Source organism: Schistocerca cancellata, chromosome 2 (assembly GCF_023864275.1).
Source record: "Schistocerca cancellata isolate TAMUIC-IGC-003103 chromosome 2, iqSchCanc2.1, whole genome shotgun sequence".
Classification (NCBI taxonomy): domain Eukaryota; kingdom Metazoa; phylum Arthropoda; class Insecta; order Orthoptera; family Acrididae; genus Schistocerca; species Schistocerca cancellata.
The window spans coordinates 123831412-123849032 of NC_064627.1; the positions used below are offsets into that span (position 1 = coordinate 123831412).

The 17621-nt window shown below is 42.1% G+C and overlaps 1 protein-coding gene across 1 annotated transcript; it reads right to left on the bottom strand.

Annotated features, from left to right (window-relative positions):
• Positions 1 to 890: 890 nt before the first annotated feature.
• On the bottom strand, positions 891 to 15939 carry LOC126144013 (uncharacterized). Its single transcript, XM_049915464.1, has 2 exons — positions 15845 to 15939; positions 891 to 2367 (listed from the first exon to the last, which is right to left on the bottom strand). Exon 2 carries the CDS (start codon positions 2365 to 2367, stop codon positions 1384 to 1386), a length of 984 nt encoding a protein of 327 aa, XP_049771421.1. The 5' UTR covers positions 15845 to 15939; the 3' UTR covers positions 891 to 1383.
• Between the last annotated feature and the right edge of the window lie 1682 nt (positions 15940 to 17621).

Sequence of the window (17621 nt, forward strand, 5' to 3'; positions counted from 1 at the left end):
GCATACAACTGATTTTTACTACTTTCCATAAGGTGAATCAAAACCCAATCTACCTTCAGCAGAAATGCTCTGAAGTCAGTGTTAGGGGATGTATAAATAACAACAATTAGTAGTTGCACTAAATTCAATTGCCCCTGCACAGCATTCGAATATGTGTTCAGTGTAAGGCTTTGACGCATCCACAGACTCATATGGAATACTGTTTTTTACGTACGTGGTCATTCGTTCACTCTGCAAAATACTTCTTGAGAAACAGCCAGCTAATCTGTATCGTGATAAATCCTAAACTTAGATATCTGACCTTCTATGAAGGTGGTTCCCTTGTTAGAGAGACTTCCTTTAAGCAGGGATACCAATTAGCTGACTTCAATGTAAAAGAGGTGCAGCTCTAATACTACAGTTTATCACTATTTTTCTCATATCTGCCTAGAAGACTGAAAATTATACTTTGCAGATCTTTAGAGATCCTTCGTTGTTTAACTGCGCCATCGGATCGCTGGAGCTACTCATAGCGCTCAAACAATGAAGGGCATCCACTTGAAGCCATGAATGATGAACCATCCAAGATACACATACTGACCAATACCGTTTCTCCAGTACTTTCAGCATTTATGTCGCAGCCGCCATCTGTACTGCCTGCTTCCACAAGAATAGTTTTAGTGTGAGTAGTTTTCTTCAGTAGCCACCTTGTCACGGCATCTGGGGAATGTTATATATGGAAACTCCTGCTCTTTCCCAACAATGCAGCCTGATTCCAGAAAGCTACATTTATAGCTGTGGCTGTAAAAGGTAAGGATAGGCACAAGCTCTGGATGGAAATGTGTGGGAATCGTGGCTTCATCACCACCTTGTGAAAAATCACTCTGTTGTGTATTCATACTTGACAGTGAGTACTTACTTTAAACGTTAACATTCTGTGATATTTATAAATTTATTACAAAACTAGAAAAAACTAAATAATTTATTATTTACATTATACACACACGCACTCAAGAAACCATCACATTTCAAATACAAGTATGTGTGAAATATTCTGTTAAAGTAGTTATGGAAGAGATTAACATATTTTTTACAGCATGTGTGATTTCGTTAGAACACTTTACTTGTAAGTACTTGCATCAGCTGTTGAAGAAAAATTTAATGTTATTTCATTGAATACATTAACATTTTTTACTAAGACGCTTTATATTCTGTTGCACACATGCAGCAATATCAACCTTCTGATATAAATAATTTTAATAAACTATAAAATATGTGTTTCATTAAACGTTTCTGCTATGCAGAGCTCACATCTGAAGATATACCATCAACCTACTTCTGTAAGTGTCTGAAGTGTCTACTTCGATTTATGTTTGTAATTAAAACAGTAGACATATCTGTTTGTCACAGGAAACTATTTCTTTTACTACTGTAACAATGTATTCGTCCAAGCACCGTTTCCAAATTTTCAGATAACTCTCTCTCCGCACTGTCTATGATCTTGCCTTTGAATTTGTTGGTTATCCAAGTAACTACCTTTGAGAATATCCAACTCAACTTACCGAGACCACTTAAATGAATCTTAAGTTTACTGAGTTGCTTAAATCTAAGACCTGCCAGTGCTATCTTACAGTGTGAGCCACTGAGGTCCACAGTCAGCTTGACTTCAACTGCATTGTGGTCCACTTCTCCCGTGATATGTCCCTTAGGGCCAATATGCTCAAACTTTGCCTTGTACTGGTCATAACCGAGTGCCATTATTTTTAGGCCTACTCCAGCTGTCACTGTCAGAATGCTGCCAGTTTTCGAAACAGAGATACCCTCAGAGCGATATAAAGACGACAAAGATTTGAACCAACCCTTTTTGGCATCGAATGTTCCTTTAAGCTTTAAAGGACCAACTCTCTTACGAAACGTCTCATGAATATCAGGTATCGGTATTTGGCTCTTTCCTCTCTTCGTTATCTCCTGTTTCACCATGTCTATGACGAAATCGACTAATGTGTCAATAGATGAATCTGCGAACAAGTTCATTACTTTTTTCTTGTTGTAGAGAATAGTAATGGACTTGGGGATGTTAGCAACATTTGTCTTGGTGGTCTGTGGTGACAATATCACTTCTTTAGTGTTGTACAGAGGAATTGTTATATTTTTTAGGCTTTTTGTGTCTTGAATAGCACTCGGTACTTCGTTTGCAGGATCGTTTTCAACTGGAACCGACACTGAAGCAACTACGTGACAGTTTGTGTTCTGCGAGCAAATTATAATTTTGCTGTCTAGTGCTTCGTATACTGTACGAGCAGTTGAAAAGCAGGTAACACTAAGTATGACGTTGTGGAAGAAAAGAATTAGTAAACCCCATTGCAGGCTTCTTCTTTCTGTCACCATCTGAAACAAAAAAGAAAATTTGTCATAGAAGAAGAAATTTTGTGACTGTACGAGTATTGTAGCGATACTGATATAAAAATGGCCATAACCTACTTATTAGCTGGTAGAGGCTACTGAAACTGCTCACGTTGCCCAAGTGCCTTTAAATTTTAAAAAAAAGCATTGTTCCTTTGAGTTGAATATCAGACTGCCAGCTTGAGCTACGCCTTTTTACTGCGTTTTGGTGGAGGAGTGATGCAAGCTATGATGGGATGACAACATTGACCAATGTAATGTGCAAAGATTGATGAAGAAGTATGCAGAAGTGAACACTAGTACTGAAGACAAACGCCAGAATGTGAGATAATTAGTTGCTTCCATTACGTTATTTCAAAGAACGTGAATGAAATTCAGGCCAACGACGGCGCAAATATATTGCTTTCAAGGGAGGCAATACTGGATAGCAACTTTATAAAAAGGAGTAACTCCATTACTTGTACCAGTTAATAAAGAGGTTATTATCATTTTGAATTACTTTGCATGCAGCTCTTTTGTTCCAATGAGCACTTTCCTATTTGTACCAATGCCAGGTGAAGAAAGTAACACAGATTACAACAAAACTTTTGTCCCACGACTTTGGAAAAACGAATATCCATGGCGTAACAGTATTACCGATAACCACAATAATAACATTAATGGTGTTCTTCCACAGGACAGTGTCTAACAAATGATATTTTACAACATGTAAATGTCTATACCTAAAATGAAAGTCAAAACGAAATGTTTTAATTTATGTTGAGTACAAACTTTTGTCAAGAATTTACGAGCCAAACACGTACACTGTGCATATGTTCAGTGGTTTGTGCATGGACAAAGACTTTTATGTACAAACAAAGATTAGAACTATTATCTATTCTTTCAAATCTAAATCCAAGACGACAACCTTTGCTAACACTTTCGACTGGCAGTTTGGAATCTTATGCACATTATGACTGTCATTAACTATTCCAGAGATGTAAACCAAAAACAAACTGTACATGTCAGCTGTGAAATTTTATTGCACAAAGAAGAACGTAGTTTCCCAATGACGGGACACTTGCCAGAGTAGAAAAAACTGTGATTGGACATTTTTAAAGGTTCGTACCGGTTTGTCATACTGCTATAGTCTAAAAACAAACTTATCTTGTTTTCTAATTAACTCCTGTTATCTGCAGAAGAACTATAGGCCTATGACAGTTCAGTTTTTAATCTCACAAGGCTGCGAAAGGAGACAAGCTAGGTAAGTCGGTGATATTCATGTCGACTACGTGATGAATATGGACATAACTAACCTAAGGACATCACACACATCCATGCCCGAGGCAGGATTCGAACCTGCGACCGTAGCAGCAGCGCGGCTCCAGACTGAAGCGCCTAGAACCGTTTTAAAGACTAACAGACTCATTAAACACGAAAAAATTCATGCAGTATATGGGACTGAAATAATGAATATATGTCAGCAATGTTATATGCAAAAATGAAGCTCCAAAACTATGGAGAGATAAAATAAAATTTTCATTCTGCTTAGTGTGCCTTTGTTACGTTGCTGGTTTCAAAAATTAGGATGAAGCATACAGAGTTTAATGAGTGAAATATGGTACTGTGAGATGTTGACAAAGTCGTGTTTTCGGTACACAGGTGATAATGGTAGCAATGACACACGCAGATTAATAAATATAACGCTGTTTTAAAAAGGTACGAGGGTTGTCCAGAAGGTAAGTTACGATCGGTCGCGAAATGGAAAGCACTGGGAAAATGGGGTAAAGTTTTGCACAGACGTGTTGGGCAGTGTCTCTAGTATGCCCGTCGATCGTGTCGCGTTGCTCTTTTCAGTTTTGAGTGAACAGTGAGCACGTAGAGATGCGTAGGGAGTAGCGTCTCCCGCCAATCATGAGGGCCCGGTTAGAGATTTCGCCTGTGTGATGCAGCCCACATAACACAACTGTCGAGCAGTTCCTTCTTCATGCCAATTCTTGGCCGCACACTGCAGGGGCAATGAAGACGCCCCTGCAGCATTTCCGATGAGAAGTGTTTGATCGCCAACAATACAGTCCGTAATTGGCTCCCCCTGAGTCTCATCTCTGCTCACAAGAACCGCTGGCTATGAAGACAAAATTTTTCCACAGACAACGAGCTGCAGACCAGTGCAGATAACTGGCCGAAAGCACAGGCGGCTGCTTTCTAGGACGAGGATATTGGGAAGTTGATACAATACTACGACAAAACTCGAAGCTGGAGCGGTGGCTATGTAGAGAAGTAGGTGGAAAAAATACCTAACTGTTGCAAATAAAAGGTCTCTGGTTTTCACTGTTGTTTCCATTTCGCGACCGATCGGACCTTACTTTCTGGACAACCCTCGTAATACGATCACAAAAAGTTGATATTGAGGAGAAATGTGGTAATGGAATAGTGAAGTTGTCTTGCAATGGTCGTGATACATGTAGTAAAGAAAAAGTATATGAAACAGTGGTAATACAACGTAATATGATAATGATATGACTGGCATTCAGTAAGTACTGTAACGCAACACAGTTATTTTTTCTCGATCGATTACGGTTGAAAAATTGCGTAATTACTTGTGGGACATCATGGAATATTTCCTCTTCAGCCTCTGTAGTTTCTTAAGTTCCGATAGGAAGCGACGCTATACGTAGTCTTTAAAATGGCGTCTGTAACAGATGTACGTTCCAAGCAGAGAGTTGTCACTGATTTTCTTTTGCCGAAAACCAGAACATCGCCGATATTCCTAAGGGCTTACAGGATGTCTATGGAACCCTGGCAGTGAACAAAAGCACGGTGAGTCGTCGGACGAGGCGCTGTCATTATCGCAACAAGGTCGTGCGAACCAGTCCGATCTACTGCGTGCCAGCCGGTGGCACGCATCTGCGCTACCCGAAGGAAACTGAAGAAAGGACATCAGCGTGTTCGTCGCCACAAAAATGCAAACGAAAGTCTCCTTCTCCATGACAACGCAAGACCTGGCATAAGTACGTGCATCCGAGGGGAGCTCACAGAACTTCATTGCACTGTTCTTCCTCATACAAACTACAGTTCGGATTTCGTATCTTCCGACTTCCGCCTGTTTGGCCTAGTGAAAGATGCACTCCATGGGAAGCAGTGCGTGAATGGTGGGGAGGTTACGTCGACCAACAGAGTGGTATTGTGCAGGCATACAGGCCCTCCCACTAAGATAGTGTAAGGCTGTCTCATTGAACGGATATTATGTTGAAAAATAAGGTGTTGTAGCCAAAGAGTTTGGATTAATATGGTTTATTGGGATCCTGAACAAAACCAATCTGCTTTCAGAAAAAAAAGTGTTGTGTTACTTATTCAACGCCCCTCGTAACAAGTAGATATAGTGTGACTTAAAGAAGGGTTAAAGAACAGTTTCGACCTAAGGAAGTCACATCACGTCTGCAATGTTTCAGCCTTTTATGTTCATTGATAATGCTTGAATGATGCGCTGTTGTGCTGCAGTTACAGTCCCTTATTTTCTGTTCCCATGTATCTCCCCCCTGCCTTCTCCCCTCTCTTTGCTCCCCGCCTTTCCTACTCTCCACACATTTTTAACGCCCTATTCACCTTCTCCTCTAATACCTACTTCGAATACTACATTTACTACCCTTCCAGCTCACTATTACTCTTACGTTCACAACCCCAACAAGCAACGAGTTTTATACAAATAGCCGACCGCGGTGGCCGTGCGGTTCTAGGCACTTCAGTCCGGAACCGAGTGACTGCTACGGTCGCAGGTTCGAATCCTGCCTCGGGCATGGATGTGTGTTATGTCCTTAGCTTAGTTAGGTTTAAGTAGTCCTAAGTTCTAGGGGACTGATGACCTCAGATGTTGAGTCCCATAGTGGTCAGAGCCATTTCAACCATTTATACAAATAGCCTCCATCTCAAGTCAAGTTTAACTGAATATGCTGGAAATTTTGTCGTCTCCCTGTGCTTAGTTAACATCTTTGTAATAAATAAGATCTGCAAATTATAGATTGCAGCAATCAGTCGTCCTTGCTTAAATTTTATTATGCAGATCTAGATTTCAGCTAGAAGCTAGTCATTCTCAATGCTAAGAATACAAGAAGTACATAGTCACATGATGTCATAAAAAGTTACAAGTAATGGCTTAACTCATATTGTTTGTATATTACATACCACAACATGTTAAGTGTCCTGCAGTTATGTTAAAGACATAAAATGTAAGTATATGTTCCATAATCATGCATCAGTTTATATTCATTGTTTAAGACATTTTACATTTTTTGAAATTTTACTTGGTCTTACTGTAAGCAATTTTTGCTTTCAGCAAATACTTGAAAATGACATAACAGGCCGAAACATGTTTTCTACCTATATAAACAGTAAAACAGTCAAATAGCGGTGTGTTACTTTAAAAAATATTGTCTGACTGTTGCTCAGAAACATCAAAAACTGACAACCATTTCCAGTCAGTTGGACCAGGGGACTCAGTCCATTCCACGTAAACACAAGCCACACCTTCATCACCACCACCAGCTTGCACAGTGTCTTGTTGACAACTTGAATCCACGGCATCGTGGTGTCTGCGCCTCATACTCTACCATCACCTCTTACTAACTGAAATCGGGACTCCTGTGACCAGGCCGTGGTTTTCCAGGATCACGAGCCCAGAGAAGTGCTGTAGGCGATGTAATGCTGTTAGCAAAGGCACTCGCGTCTGTCGTCTGCTACTACAGCCCATTAACGCCAAAGTTCGCCGCACTGTCCTAGCGGATACGTTCGTCGTACGTCGCACGCTGATTTCTGCGCTTATTTCACGTAGTGTTGCTTGTCTGTTAGCACTGACACCGCTGCTCTCGGTAGTTAAGTGGAGGCCGTCGACCCCTGCGTTGTCTGTGGTGAGTGGTAATGCCTGAAATTTGGTATTGTGGGCGCACTCTTGACACTGTGGACCTCGGGACATTGAATTCCCTACCGACTACCGAAATGGAATGTCCCAAGCATCGAGGTCGACTTGCCATCCTGTCTACCATTCCGCCTTCAAGGTCTGTTAATTCCCATCATGCGGCCATAATCACGCCGGAAACCTTTTCACATGAATCATTTGAATACAACTGACAGCCCAACCTTGTGTACGCCATGCTACCGTCCTCTGTATATGTGCGTGTCGCTATCCCACAAGTTTTTGACCTCAGTGTATGTACCCGTTTTGATATTTCTAAGATTTTTTGTGAATGTTGTTGTTTGGTCTTCAAAAATGGTTCAAATGGCTCTAAGCACTATGGGACCTAACATGTGAGGTCGTCAGTCCACCACTGCGTGCCCATTAACTACAGACAATTTCCTTCAGTTGCCATTCACATCGCTTTATTTCAACCATTTGTCTGAAGATTGTCCAACAGTTACAGAGTGTTTAAAAATTCTTTTTACGGGTTTCCAGGGGTCATGGAGGTTATGATAAAGAACCTATGTCCGGAAATGTAGCATGTGGATATAAAATAAGTTTGGAGATCGGTTCACTTTCAAATTTCAGACTTCATTGTAGGCTGAGAAGAGGACGCCGTCATCAGTCCTTGTTGTAATTATGTCATCATGTACATTACCAACAACAACAACAACAACTGCCAGAAAGTTCGGAACTAGGAGGGTTGGCTGTGGTGCTCCAAGGACACGCTGAATTCTAGAGTTTGAAGAGGAAGTCCTTCGTCACGTAGAAGAGAACTCGAGGACAGGTACACGGAACTTTGCTCGTGCAATCAGCTTCTACACCACACGTGTCAGAGCTCATTAACTCCGCTGTATGTATATAGTGGAGCGGTAGGTTTTTTAAAGTGAACCGATCCTCAAACTGATTTTATATCCACATGGCTCTTTTCCGGATACGGATTTCTTTTCAAAACTTCATCTACTAAGTCTTTTCTACAATCCTACCTAGAAGCCTGTAATGGGAATTTTGTATCACCATGTATAATTATATCACTTCGCTAGACAAGTTGATAGATGCAGTTTGGGAGAGTACACAGTTGGTTTGTATAAGGCAGCACACGTTTGTGGATCAAGTTTGATTCACGAGTCACATCAAGACAGCTGAGGATGAATCTACCTAGCTTCGAAATCGGCAACTGAATGAAAAGAAAAAATTGTATTTCATTAATACTGAACAGCTATATTTCTGTCCATGTTTCCAGCGTGGAACAAAGGAACTACTCAACTATTTAGCCACTTTGTTACTCTGATGTATATTAAAAACACGAATTTATTTGAAAATTCATTAGTCACAGTTAACCAGGTCGTAGGTGGAAGAATATAATTTAGCAAAACCTTGCGAAGACTGGGAAGTGAGTGCGGAAATCTCTATTGATAATTTCGAGAAGGGAACATGGTGTCTGCCAATAACTGCTTTCAGGAAATAGTGGTTTAAACAAGTCACATGGCATTGTCGATTGTTCGCCAGTGGGGCAACACAGCAAATAATTTCATCAAGCCTGTGTGCTCGTTAGGCAGCAATGGATGAAGCCGCGGTAGGTAAGAGAGGCTATTCAAATAATTCAGCGCCCAGACAGCATGGACAGAGAGGGTGGCAACAAGTTGTAGAAGGCCTGACTGCCAGCGATCCCAGTACAGCTGCAGAAAATTGGATGACGGGAGTAGGATTTGTTATGAATAGAAGGTATGGCAGAGAGTGTGTTACTGTGCACAGTCAGTGATAGGGTGGTTCTTATCAGAAAAGACATCAAACCAACACCGACAACTATAGTTCAGGAATACATGGCGACTTCGCAAGCTGAAGTTCAAGAGATAGCGAAAGTATATGAGGATATTGTTGTTTTGTTGTTTTTTGGGGGAGGAAACCAGACAGCGAGATCATCGCTCTCATCGGATTAGGGAAGGACGGGGAAGGAAGTCGGTCGTGCCCTTTCAAAGGATCCGTCCCGGCATTTGCCTGGAGCGATTTAGGGAAATCACGGAAAACCTAAATCAGGATGGCCGGACGCGGGGTTGAACCGTCGTCCTCCCGAACGCGAGTCCAGTGTGCTAGCCACTGCGCCACCTCGCTCGGTATGAGGATACTGAAAAGGTAAAACACTACGAAAAGGGAGATGAAAATCTAATAGTCATGGGGAACTGGAATTCAATTGTAGGGGAAGGACTAGACGAAATGGTTAGAAGAGAATATTGGCTTGGGACGAGGAATGAGAGAGGAGAAAAACTGATTGAATTCTATAATAAATTTCAGCTCGTAACAGCGAATACTCTGTTCAAGAATCACAAGACGAGAAGATACACTTGGAAAAGACAGGGTGATGCGGGAAGATTTCAGTTAGGTTACCTTATGGCCAGAGAGAGATTCTGAAATCAGATACTGGAGTGTAAGGCGTACCCGGGAGCAGATATAGATTCAGGTTACAATTTAGTAGAGATGAAGAGTAGACTGAAGTTTAAGAGATTAGTCAGAAAGAATCGATACGCAGAGAAGTGGGATACGTGAGTATTAAGGAATGACGACATATGCTTTAAGTTCTCTAAGGCTATAGATACAACAATAAAGAATAGCTTAGTAGGCAGTAGAGTTGAAGAGGAATGGACATCTCTGAAAAAGGCAATCACAGAAGTTGGAAAGAAAAATATAAGTACAAAGAAAGTAACTGCTAAGAAACCATGGGTAACAGTAGCGATACTTTAGCTGATCGATGGGATAAGGAGGTACAAAAATGTTCATCCATATTCAGGAACACATAAATAAAAGTCGCTAAGGAATGAAATAAACAGGAAGTGCAGGGAAGCTAAGACGAAATGGCTGCGAGAAAAATATGAAGAAATCGAAAAAGAAATGATTGTCGGAGGGACTGACACGGAATATAGGAAAGTCAAAATTAGGACCAAGGGTGGTACAATTAAGAGGGTAACGGGAATTCCACTGCAATGCAGAGGACAGAGCGGACAGGTAGAAAGAGTACATTGAAGGGTCTATGATGATGAAGATGTGGCTGATGTGATTGAAGAAGAAGCAGGAGTCGATTTAGAAGAGATAGTGGAATCAGTATTAGAATCAGAAATTAAGAGAGCTTTGGAGGATCTAATATTAAATAAGGAACAAGAGATAGGTAACAGTCCATCAGAATTTCTAAAGTCACTGAGGGAAGTGGCAACAAAACGATTATTCACGTTGGTGTGAAGAATGTATGAGCCTGGCGACATACCATCTGACTTTCGGAAAAATATCATCTACACAATTCCGAAGACTGCAAGAGCTGACAAGCGTGAGAACTGTCCCACAATCAGCTTGGCAGCTCATGCATCCAAGTTGCTGGCAAGAATAGTATACAGAAGAAAGGAACAGAAAATTGAGGATGTGTTAAATGACGATCAGTTTGGCTTTAGGAAAGGTAAAGGCACCAGGAAGGCAGTTCTGACGTTGCAGCTGATAATGGAAGGAAGTCTAAAGAAAAATAAAGACACTTTTATATGATTTGTCAACTTGGAAAAAGCGTTCGACGATATAAAATGGTGTAAGATGTTCGAAATTCTGAGAAAAATAGGAGTAAGTTATAGGGAAAGACGGGTAATATACAATATGTACAAGAGCCAAGAGTGGACGATCAAGAATGAAATGCTCTGACTAAAAAGGGTGTAAGACAGAGATGTAGTCTTCCGTCCTTACCGTTAAATCTGGTATGTCGTGAAGCAATGATGGGAATAAAAGAAAGGTTCAGGAATGGAAATAAAATTCAAGGTGAATAGATATCAATGATACGATTGATTGCTGACATTGATATCCTGAGTGAAAGTGAAGAAGAATTACACGATCTGCTGATTGGAATGAACAGTCTAATGACTACAGAATATGGACTAAGTGTAAACTGAAGAAAGACGAAAGTAATGAGAAGTATCAGAAACAAGAAGAGGGAGAAACTTAACACTAGGATTGATGGTCACGAAGTAGATGAAGTTAGGCAATTCTGCTACGTAGGCAGCAAAATAACCAATGTAGGACGGAGCAAGGAGGACACTAGAAGCAGACTAACACTGGCAAAAAGGACATTCCTGGCCAAGAGAAGTCTGATAGTATCGAACATAGGCCTTAATTTGAGAAAGAAATTTCTGAGAATGTTTGGAGCACACAATTGTACGGTAGTGAAACTTAGACTGTGAAAAAACCGGAACAGAAAAGAATCGAAGCATTTCAAATGTCGTGTTGAAAATTAGGTTGATGATAAGGTGAGGAATGAGGAAGTTCTGCGCAGAATCGGAGAGAAAAGGAATATGTGGAAAACACCGACAAGGAGAAGGGATAGGATGACAGAACATGTGTTAAGACATCAGGGAATGACTTCCATGGTACCAGAGGGAACTGTAGAGGGCAAAAATGGAAAAGGAAGACAGATCGGAATACAGCCAGCAAATAATTGGGGACGTAGGCTGCAAGTGCTACTCTGAGATGAAGAGGTTGGCACAGGAGAGGAAATCGTTGCGGGCCGATCAAACAAGTCAGAAACTGATGACTCAAAAAAATTCTAAATTTCTAACCAGTAACATTTTTGTCAGCTAAATTTTAGCTACCAGTTGCAATTGATTTATATCAATGGGGTAAGTTACAAAATTTCTGTCACCCCTGATTCGAATCAGTGTCTCCTGCTTTCTCTGCAGATGCGCTGACCACTACGCAATCCGAACACAGTGGTCACTACAACCACACGCTCTACTCTAGCACGCCTCCCATCAGACCCAAATTGTCAACTTTATACCACACATTTCTGATGCAGTGTCTCTGCTCATTAGCCTCATAAAATGCCGCATCTCGCTAGTTGCCTTAAGAGTTCGAACTTGGTGTGCGTCTGCCTGAGAGAACGGTCACCACATACATAATTACGGCGATGATGGCGAATTATTCCTTCAGTCCAGATGCACACCAAGTTCGCACCCTCATACGGCACAAATTTTTAACTTGCAGCATTGATATACACTGAAGCGCCAAAGAAAATGGTATAGGCATTCGCATTCAAATGCATCGTTATGTAAACAGGCAGAATACGGCGCTGCGGTTAGCAATCCTTATGCAGTGTTTGACACAGTTGTTACATCGGTTACTGCTGCTTCAGTGGCAGCTTACCAAGATTTAAGTGAGTCTGAAAGTGGCGTTACAGTCGGCGCATTAGCGACGGGGCACAGCATCTCCGAGGTAGCGATGAAGTGGGGATTTTTCCGTACGACCATTTCACGAGTGTACCGCGAATATCAGGAATCCGGTAAAACGTCAAATCTCCGGCAACGGCCAGAAAAAGATCCTGCAAGAACGGGACAAACGACGACTGAACAGACTCTTTCAACGTGACAGAAGAGCAACTCTTCCGCAATTTTTGAGTCATCAGTTTCTGACTTGTTTGATCGGCCCGCAACGATTTCCTCTCCTGTGCCAACCTCTTCATCTCAGAGTAGCACTTGCAGCCTACGTCCCCAATTATTTGCTGGCTGTATTCCGATCTGTCTTCCTTTTCCATTTTTGCCCTCTACAGTTCCCTCTGGTACCATGGAAGTCATTCCCTGATGTCTTAACACATGTTCTGTCATCCTATCCCTTCTCCTTGTCGGTGTTTTCCACATATTCCTTTTCTCTCCGATTCTGCGCAGAACTTCCTCATTCCTCACCTTATCATCAACCTAATTTTCAACACGACGTTTGAAATGCTTCGATTCTTTTCTGTTCCGGTTTTTTCACAGTCTAAGTTTCACTACCGTACAATTGTGTGCTCCAAACATTCTCAGAAATTTCTTTCTCAAATTAAGGCCTATGTTCGATACTTCAGGAAGGCATTTGATACGGTTCCGCACTTACGTTTAGTGAAAAAAATACGAGCTTACGGAATATCGGACCAGGTTTGTGATTGGATTCAGGATTTCCTAGAAGAAAGAACACAACATGTCATTCTTAACGGTTCAAAATCTGCAGATGTAGAGGTAATTTCAGGAGTACCGCAAGGAAGCGTGATAGGACCTTTATTGTTTACAATATACATAAATGACTTAGTTGACAACATCGGTAGCTCCGTGAGGCTATTTGCAGATGACACGGTTGTCTACAAGAAAGTAGCAACATCAGAAGACTCGTACGTACTCCAGGAAGACCTGCAGAGGATTAATGCATGGTGCGACAGCTGGCAGCTTTCCCTAAACGTAGATAAATGTAATATAATGCGCATACATAGGGGCAGAAATCCATTCCAGTACGATTATGCCATAGGTGGTAAATCATTGGAAGCGGTAACGACCGTAAAATACTTAGGAGTTACTATCCGGAGCGATCTGAAGTGGAATGATCACATAAAACAAATAGTGGGAAAAGCAGGCGCCAGGTTGAGATTCATAGGAAGAATTCTAAGAAAATGTGACTCATCGACGAAAGAAGTAGCTTACAAAACGCTTGTTCGTCCGATTCTTGAGTATTGCTCATCAGTATGGGACCCTTACCAGGTTGGATTAATAGAAGAGATAGACATGATCCAGCGAAAAGCAGCGCGATTCGTCATGGGGACATTTAGTCAGCGCGAGAGCGTTACGGAGATGCTGAACAAGCTCCAGTGGCGGACACTTCAAGAAAGGCGTTACGCAATACGGAGAGGTTTATTATCGAAATTACGAGAGAGCACATTCCGGGAAGAGATGGGCAACATATTACTACCGCCCACATATATCTCGCGTAATGATCACAACGAAAAGATCCGAGAAATTAGAGCAAATACGGAGACTTACAAGCAGTCGTTCTTCCCACGCACAATTCGTGAATGGAACAGGGAAGGGGGGATCAGATAGTGGTACAATAAGTACCCTCCGCCACACACCGTAAGGTGGCTCGCGGAGTATAGATGTAGATGTAGATGTAGATCTCAGTGCTGGGCCATCAACAAGTGTCAGCGTGCGAACCATTCAACGAAACGTCATCGATATGAGCTTTCGGAGCCGAAGGCCCAATCGTGTACCCTTGATGACTGTACGACATAACGCTTTACTCCTCGCCTGGGCCCGTCAACGGGGACACTCCACTGTTGATGACTGGAAACATGTTTGCCTGGTCGGTCGAACCTCGTTTCAAATTGTATAATGCGGATTGACGTGTGCCGGTATGGAGGCAACCTCATGAATCCATGGGCCCTGCATGTCAGCAGGGGACTCTTCAAGCTGGTGGAGGCTCCGTAATGGTGTGGGGTGTGTGCAGACGGAGTGATATGGGACCTCTGATACATCCGGATACGACTCTGGCAGGTGATACGTACATAAGAATCCTGTCTGATCACCTGCATCCATTCACGTCCGTTGTGCAATCCGACGGATTTGGGCAATTCGAGCACTACAATGCGAGACGCCACACGCCCAGAATTGCTACAGAGTGGCTCCAGGAACGCTCTTCTGAATTTAAACACTTCTGCTGGCCACCAGTCTCCCCAGACATGAACATTATTGAGCATATGTGGGTTGACTTGCAACGTGCTGTTCAGAAGAGATATCCACTCCCTCTTACTGTTACGGATTTATGAACATCCGTGCAGGATTTATGGTGTCGATTCCTTCCAGTACTACTTCAGACATTTATCGAGTGCATGCTACGTCGTGCTGCGGCACTTCTGCGTGCTCGCGGGGGCCCTACACGATATTAGGCTGGTGTAAGAGACTCTTTGGCTCTCAGTGTAAATCAATGCTACTGGTACCTAATGTCTTTTAATTCCTTTGTATCTTGATTCATAGTGGCTGCAGGATCAATGTGGTGTCTGTTCTTTCGGACACGCTAACTCGACCGACTCCATCTCACCACTGACTGAGCGCACTCGGTACTGCCTCGCAACCTCGCAGTGCCCTGGTTGCCGGAAAAGGCGTGGGCAGGAAGTTCTAGAAGCTAAGACTCGATTGATAGCGCATGCGCAGGTAAGGATATTGATCACGGCACCATTACAACGTCAGGAAGTAGTGTGCAAAGTGTGTGAAAGTATACGCTCATGGTTTCGGAGCCCTGTGCGTATCTGTCGCAGCAAACATTTTTCGGAGATTGGCCGCGATGAACATTTGCTGGCCAACTAGACCGCTGTTTTCGTTATAGTAATCTTTCTCTGGGTTCTCTAGAGCAACTGCAAGGAATGCTATGTGGCTCCAGCCACTCGTGGTGACCCTTTAACCCCTGCATGCGTCGTTTTCAGCTCGTCGTAAAGCAGTGTAGGCGGGCAGGTGATGGGAATAATGTACCAATCACAGTGTCTGCACAGAAGTTTTCATTCTCACATTAAGGATGACATGCATTTTCTTGTAGCGAAGAAAAACAAAGAAACGTAAATAAAAGAATGCAACGTCGTGTACTTCACCTTGATCGTCCACAATTTTTTTTATCAATGTGTTGAAATCAAATATCATAGAAGAACCTTGTTCGCAGTTACAGAGTTACGGATTTTTTGTATATAAACCAGCTTTCTGCGTGCGCGCAGAGTTCTCTTACCTCTTCTGTGGCTGAAATGGTGTGGACCCCACTGAGAATGTGCGACTCTATCTGGTGCGAGACCGAGCCGCTCTGTCGAAACCGCTTATCGCTCTTCCTCGTCCTATTCCGCCTAATCTCTCCGAGTGGTCGAGATACATAAAATACACTTCCGCCACCGAATCTAGTGTCACATTTTCCTCTGTGCTTGTTGTCATTGAGTTGTGCAGTCAGTATATTCAAAACTAAGAAGTTTACAATACGTCACCCCCGCCTTACTAGTGTAGATGATACATCTACATCTGCATCTACATGGATACTCTGCAAATCACATTTAAGTGCCTGGCAGAGGGTTCATCGAACCACCTTCACAATTCTCTATTATTCCAATCTCGTATAGCGCGCGGAAAGAATTAACATCTATATCTTTCCGTACGAGCTCTGATTTCCCTTATTTTATCGCGGTGAGCGTTCCGCTCTATGTAGGTCGGTGTCAACAAAATATTTTCGCATTCGGAGGAGAAAGCTGGTGATTGGAATTTCGTGAGAAGATTCCGTCGCAACAAAAAACGCATTTCTTTTAATGATTTCCAGTCCAAATCCTGTATCATTTCTGTGACACTCTCTCCCATATTTCGCGATAATGAAAAACGTGCTGCCCTTCTTCGAACTTTTTCGATGTACTCCGTCAGTCCTACCTGGTAAGGATCCTACACCGCGGAGCAGTATTCTAAAAGAGGACGGACAAGCGTAGTGTATGCAGTCTCCTTAGTAGGTTAAAAAATGGATCTGTTACATTTTCTAAGTGTCCTGCCAATAAAACGCAGCCTTTGGTTAGCCTTCCCCACAACATTTTCTACGTGTTCTTTCCAATTTAAGTTGTTCGTAATTGTAATACCTAGGTATTTAGTTGAATTTACGGCTTTTAGATTAGACTGATTTATCGTGTAACCAAAGTTTAACGATTTCTTTTCAGCACTCATGTGGATGACCTAAAACTTTTCGTTATTTAGGGTCAACTGCCACTTTTCGCACCATTCAGATACTTTTTCTAAATCGTTTTGCAGTTTTTTTTTATCTTCTGATGACTTTATTAGTCGATAAACGACAGCGTCATCTGCAAACAACCAAAGACAGTTGCTCAGATTGTCTCCCAAATCGTTTATATAGATAAGGAACAGCAAAGGACCTATAACACTACCTTGGCAAACGCCTGAAATCACTTTTGTTTTACTCGATGACTTTCCGTCAATTACTCCGAACTGTGACCTCTCTGACAGGAAATCGCAAATCCAGTCACATAACTGAGACGATATTCCATAAGCACACAATTTCACTACGAGCCGCTTGTGTGGTACAGTATCAAAAGCCTTCCCTAAATCCAGGAATACGGAATCGATCTGAAATCCTTTGTCAGTAGCACTCAACACTTGTTGTGTTTCACAGGAACGATGTTTTCTAAACCCAAGTTGATTGTGGGTCAATAGGCCGTTTTCTTCGTGGTAATTCATAATGTTCGAACACAATATATGTTCCAGAATCCTGCTGCATATCGACGTTAACGATACGGGCCTGTAATTTAGTGGGTTTCTCCTACTACCTTTCTTGAATATTGGTGTGACCTGTGCAACTTTCCAGTCTTTGGGTATGGATCTTTCGTCGAGCGAACGGTTGTATATGATTGTTAAATACGGAACTAATGCATCAGCATATCCGATATTCCTGCATATACGAAAACAAATAGAAATTTTCTCCGTCTGGCGGTAAAAGATCGAATTCACCAATACAAATTTACTTA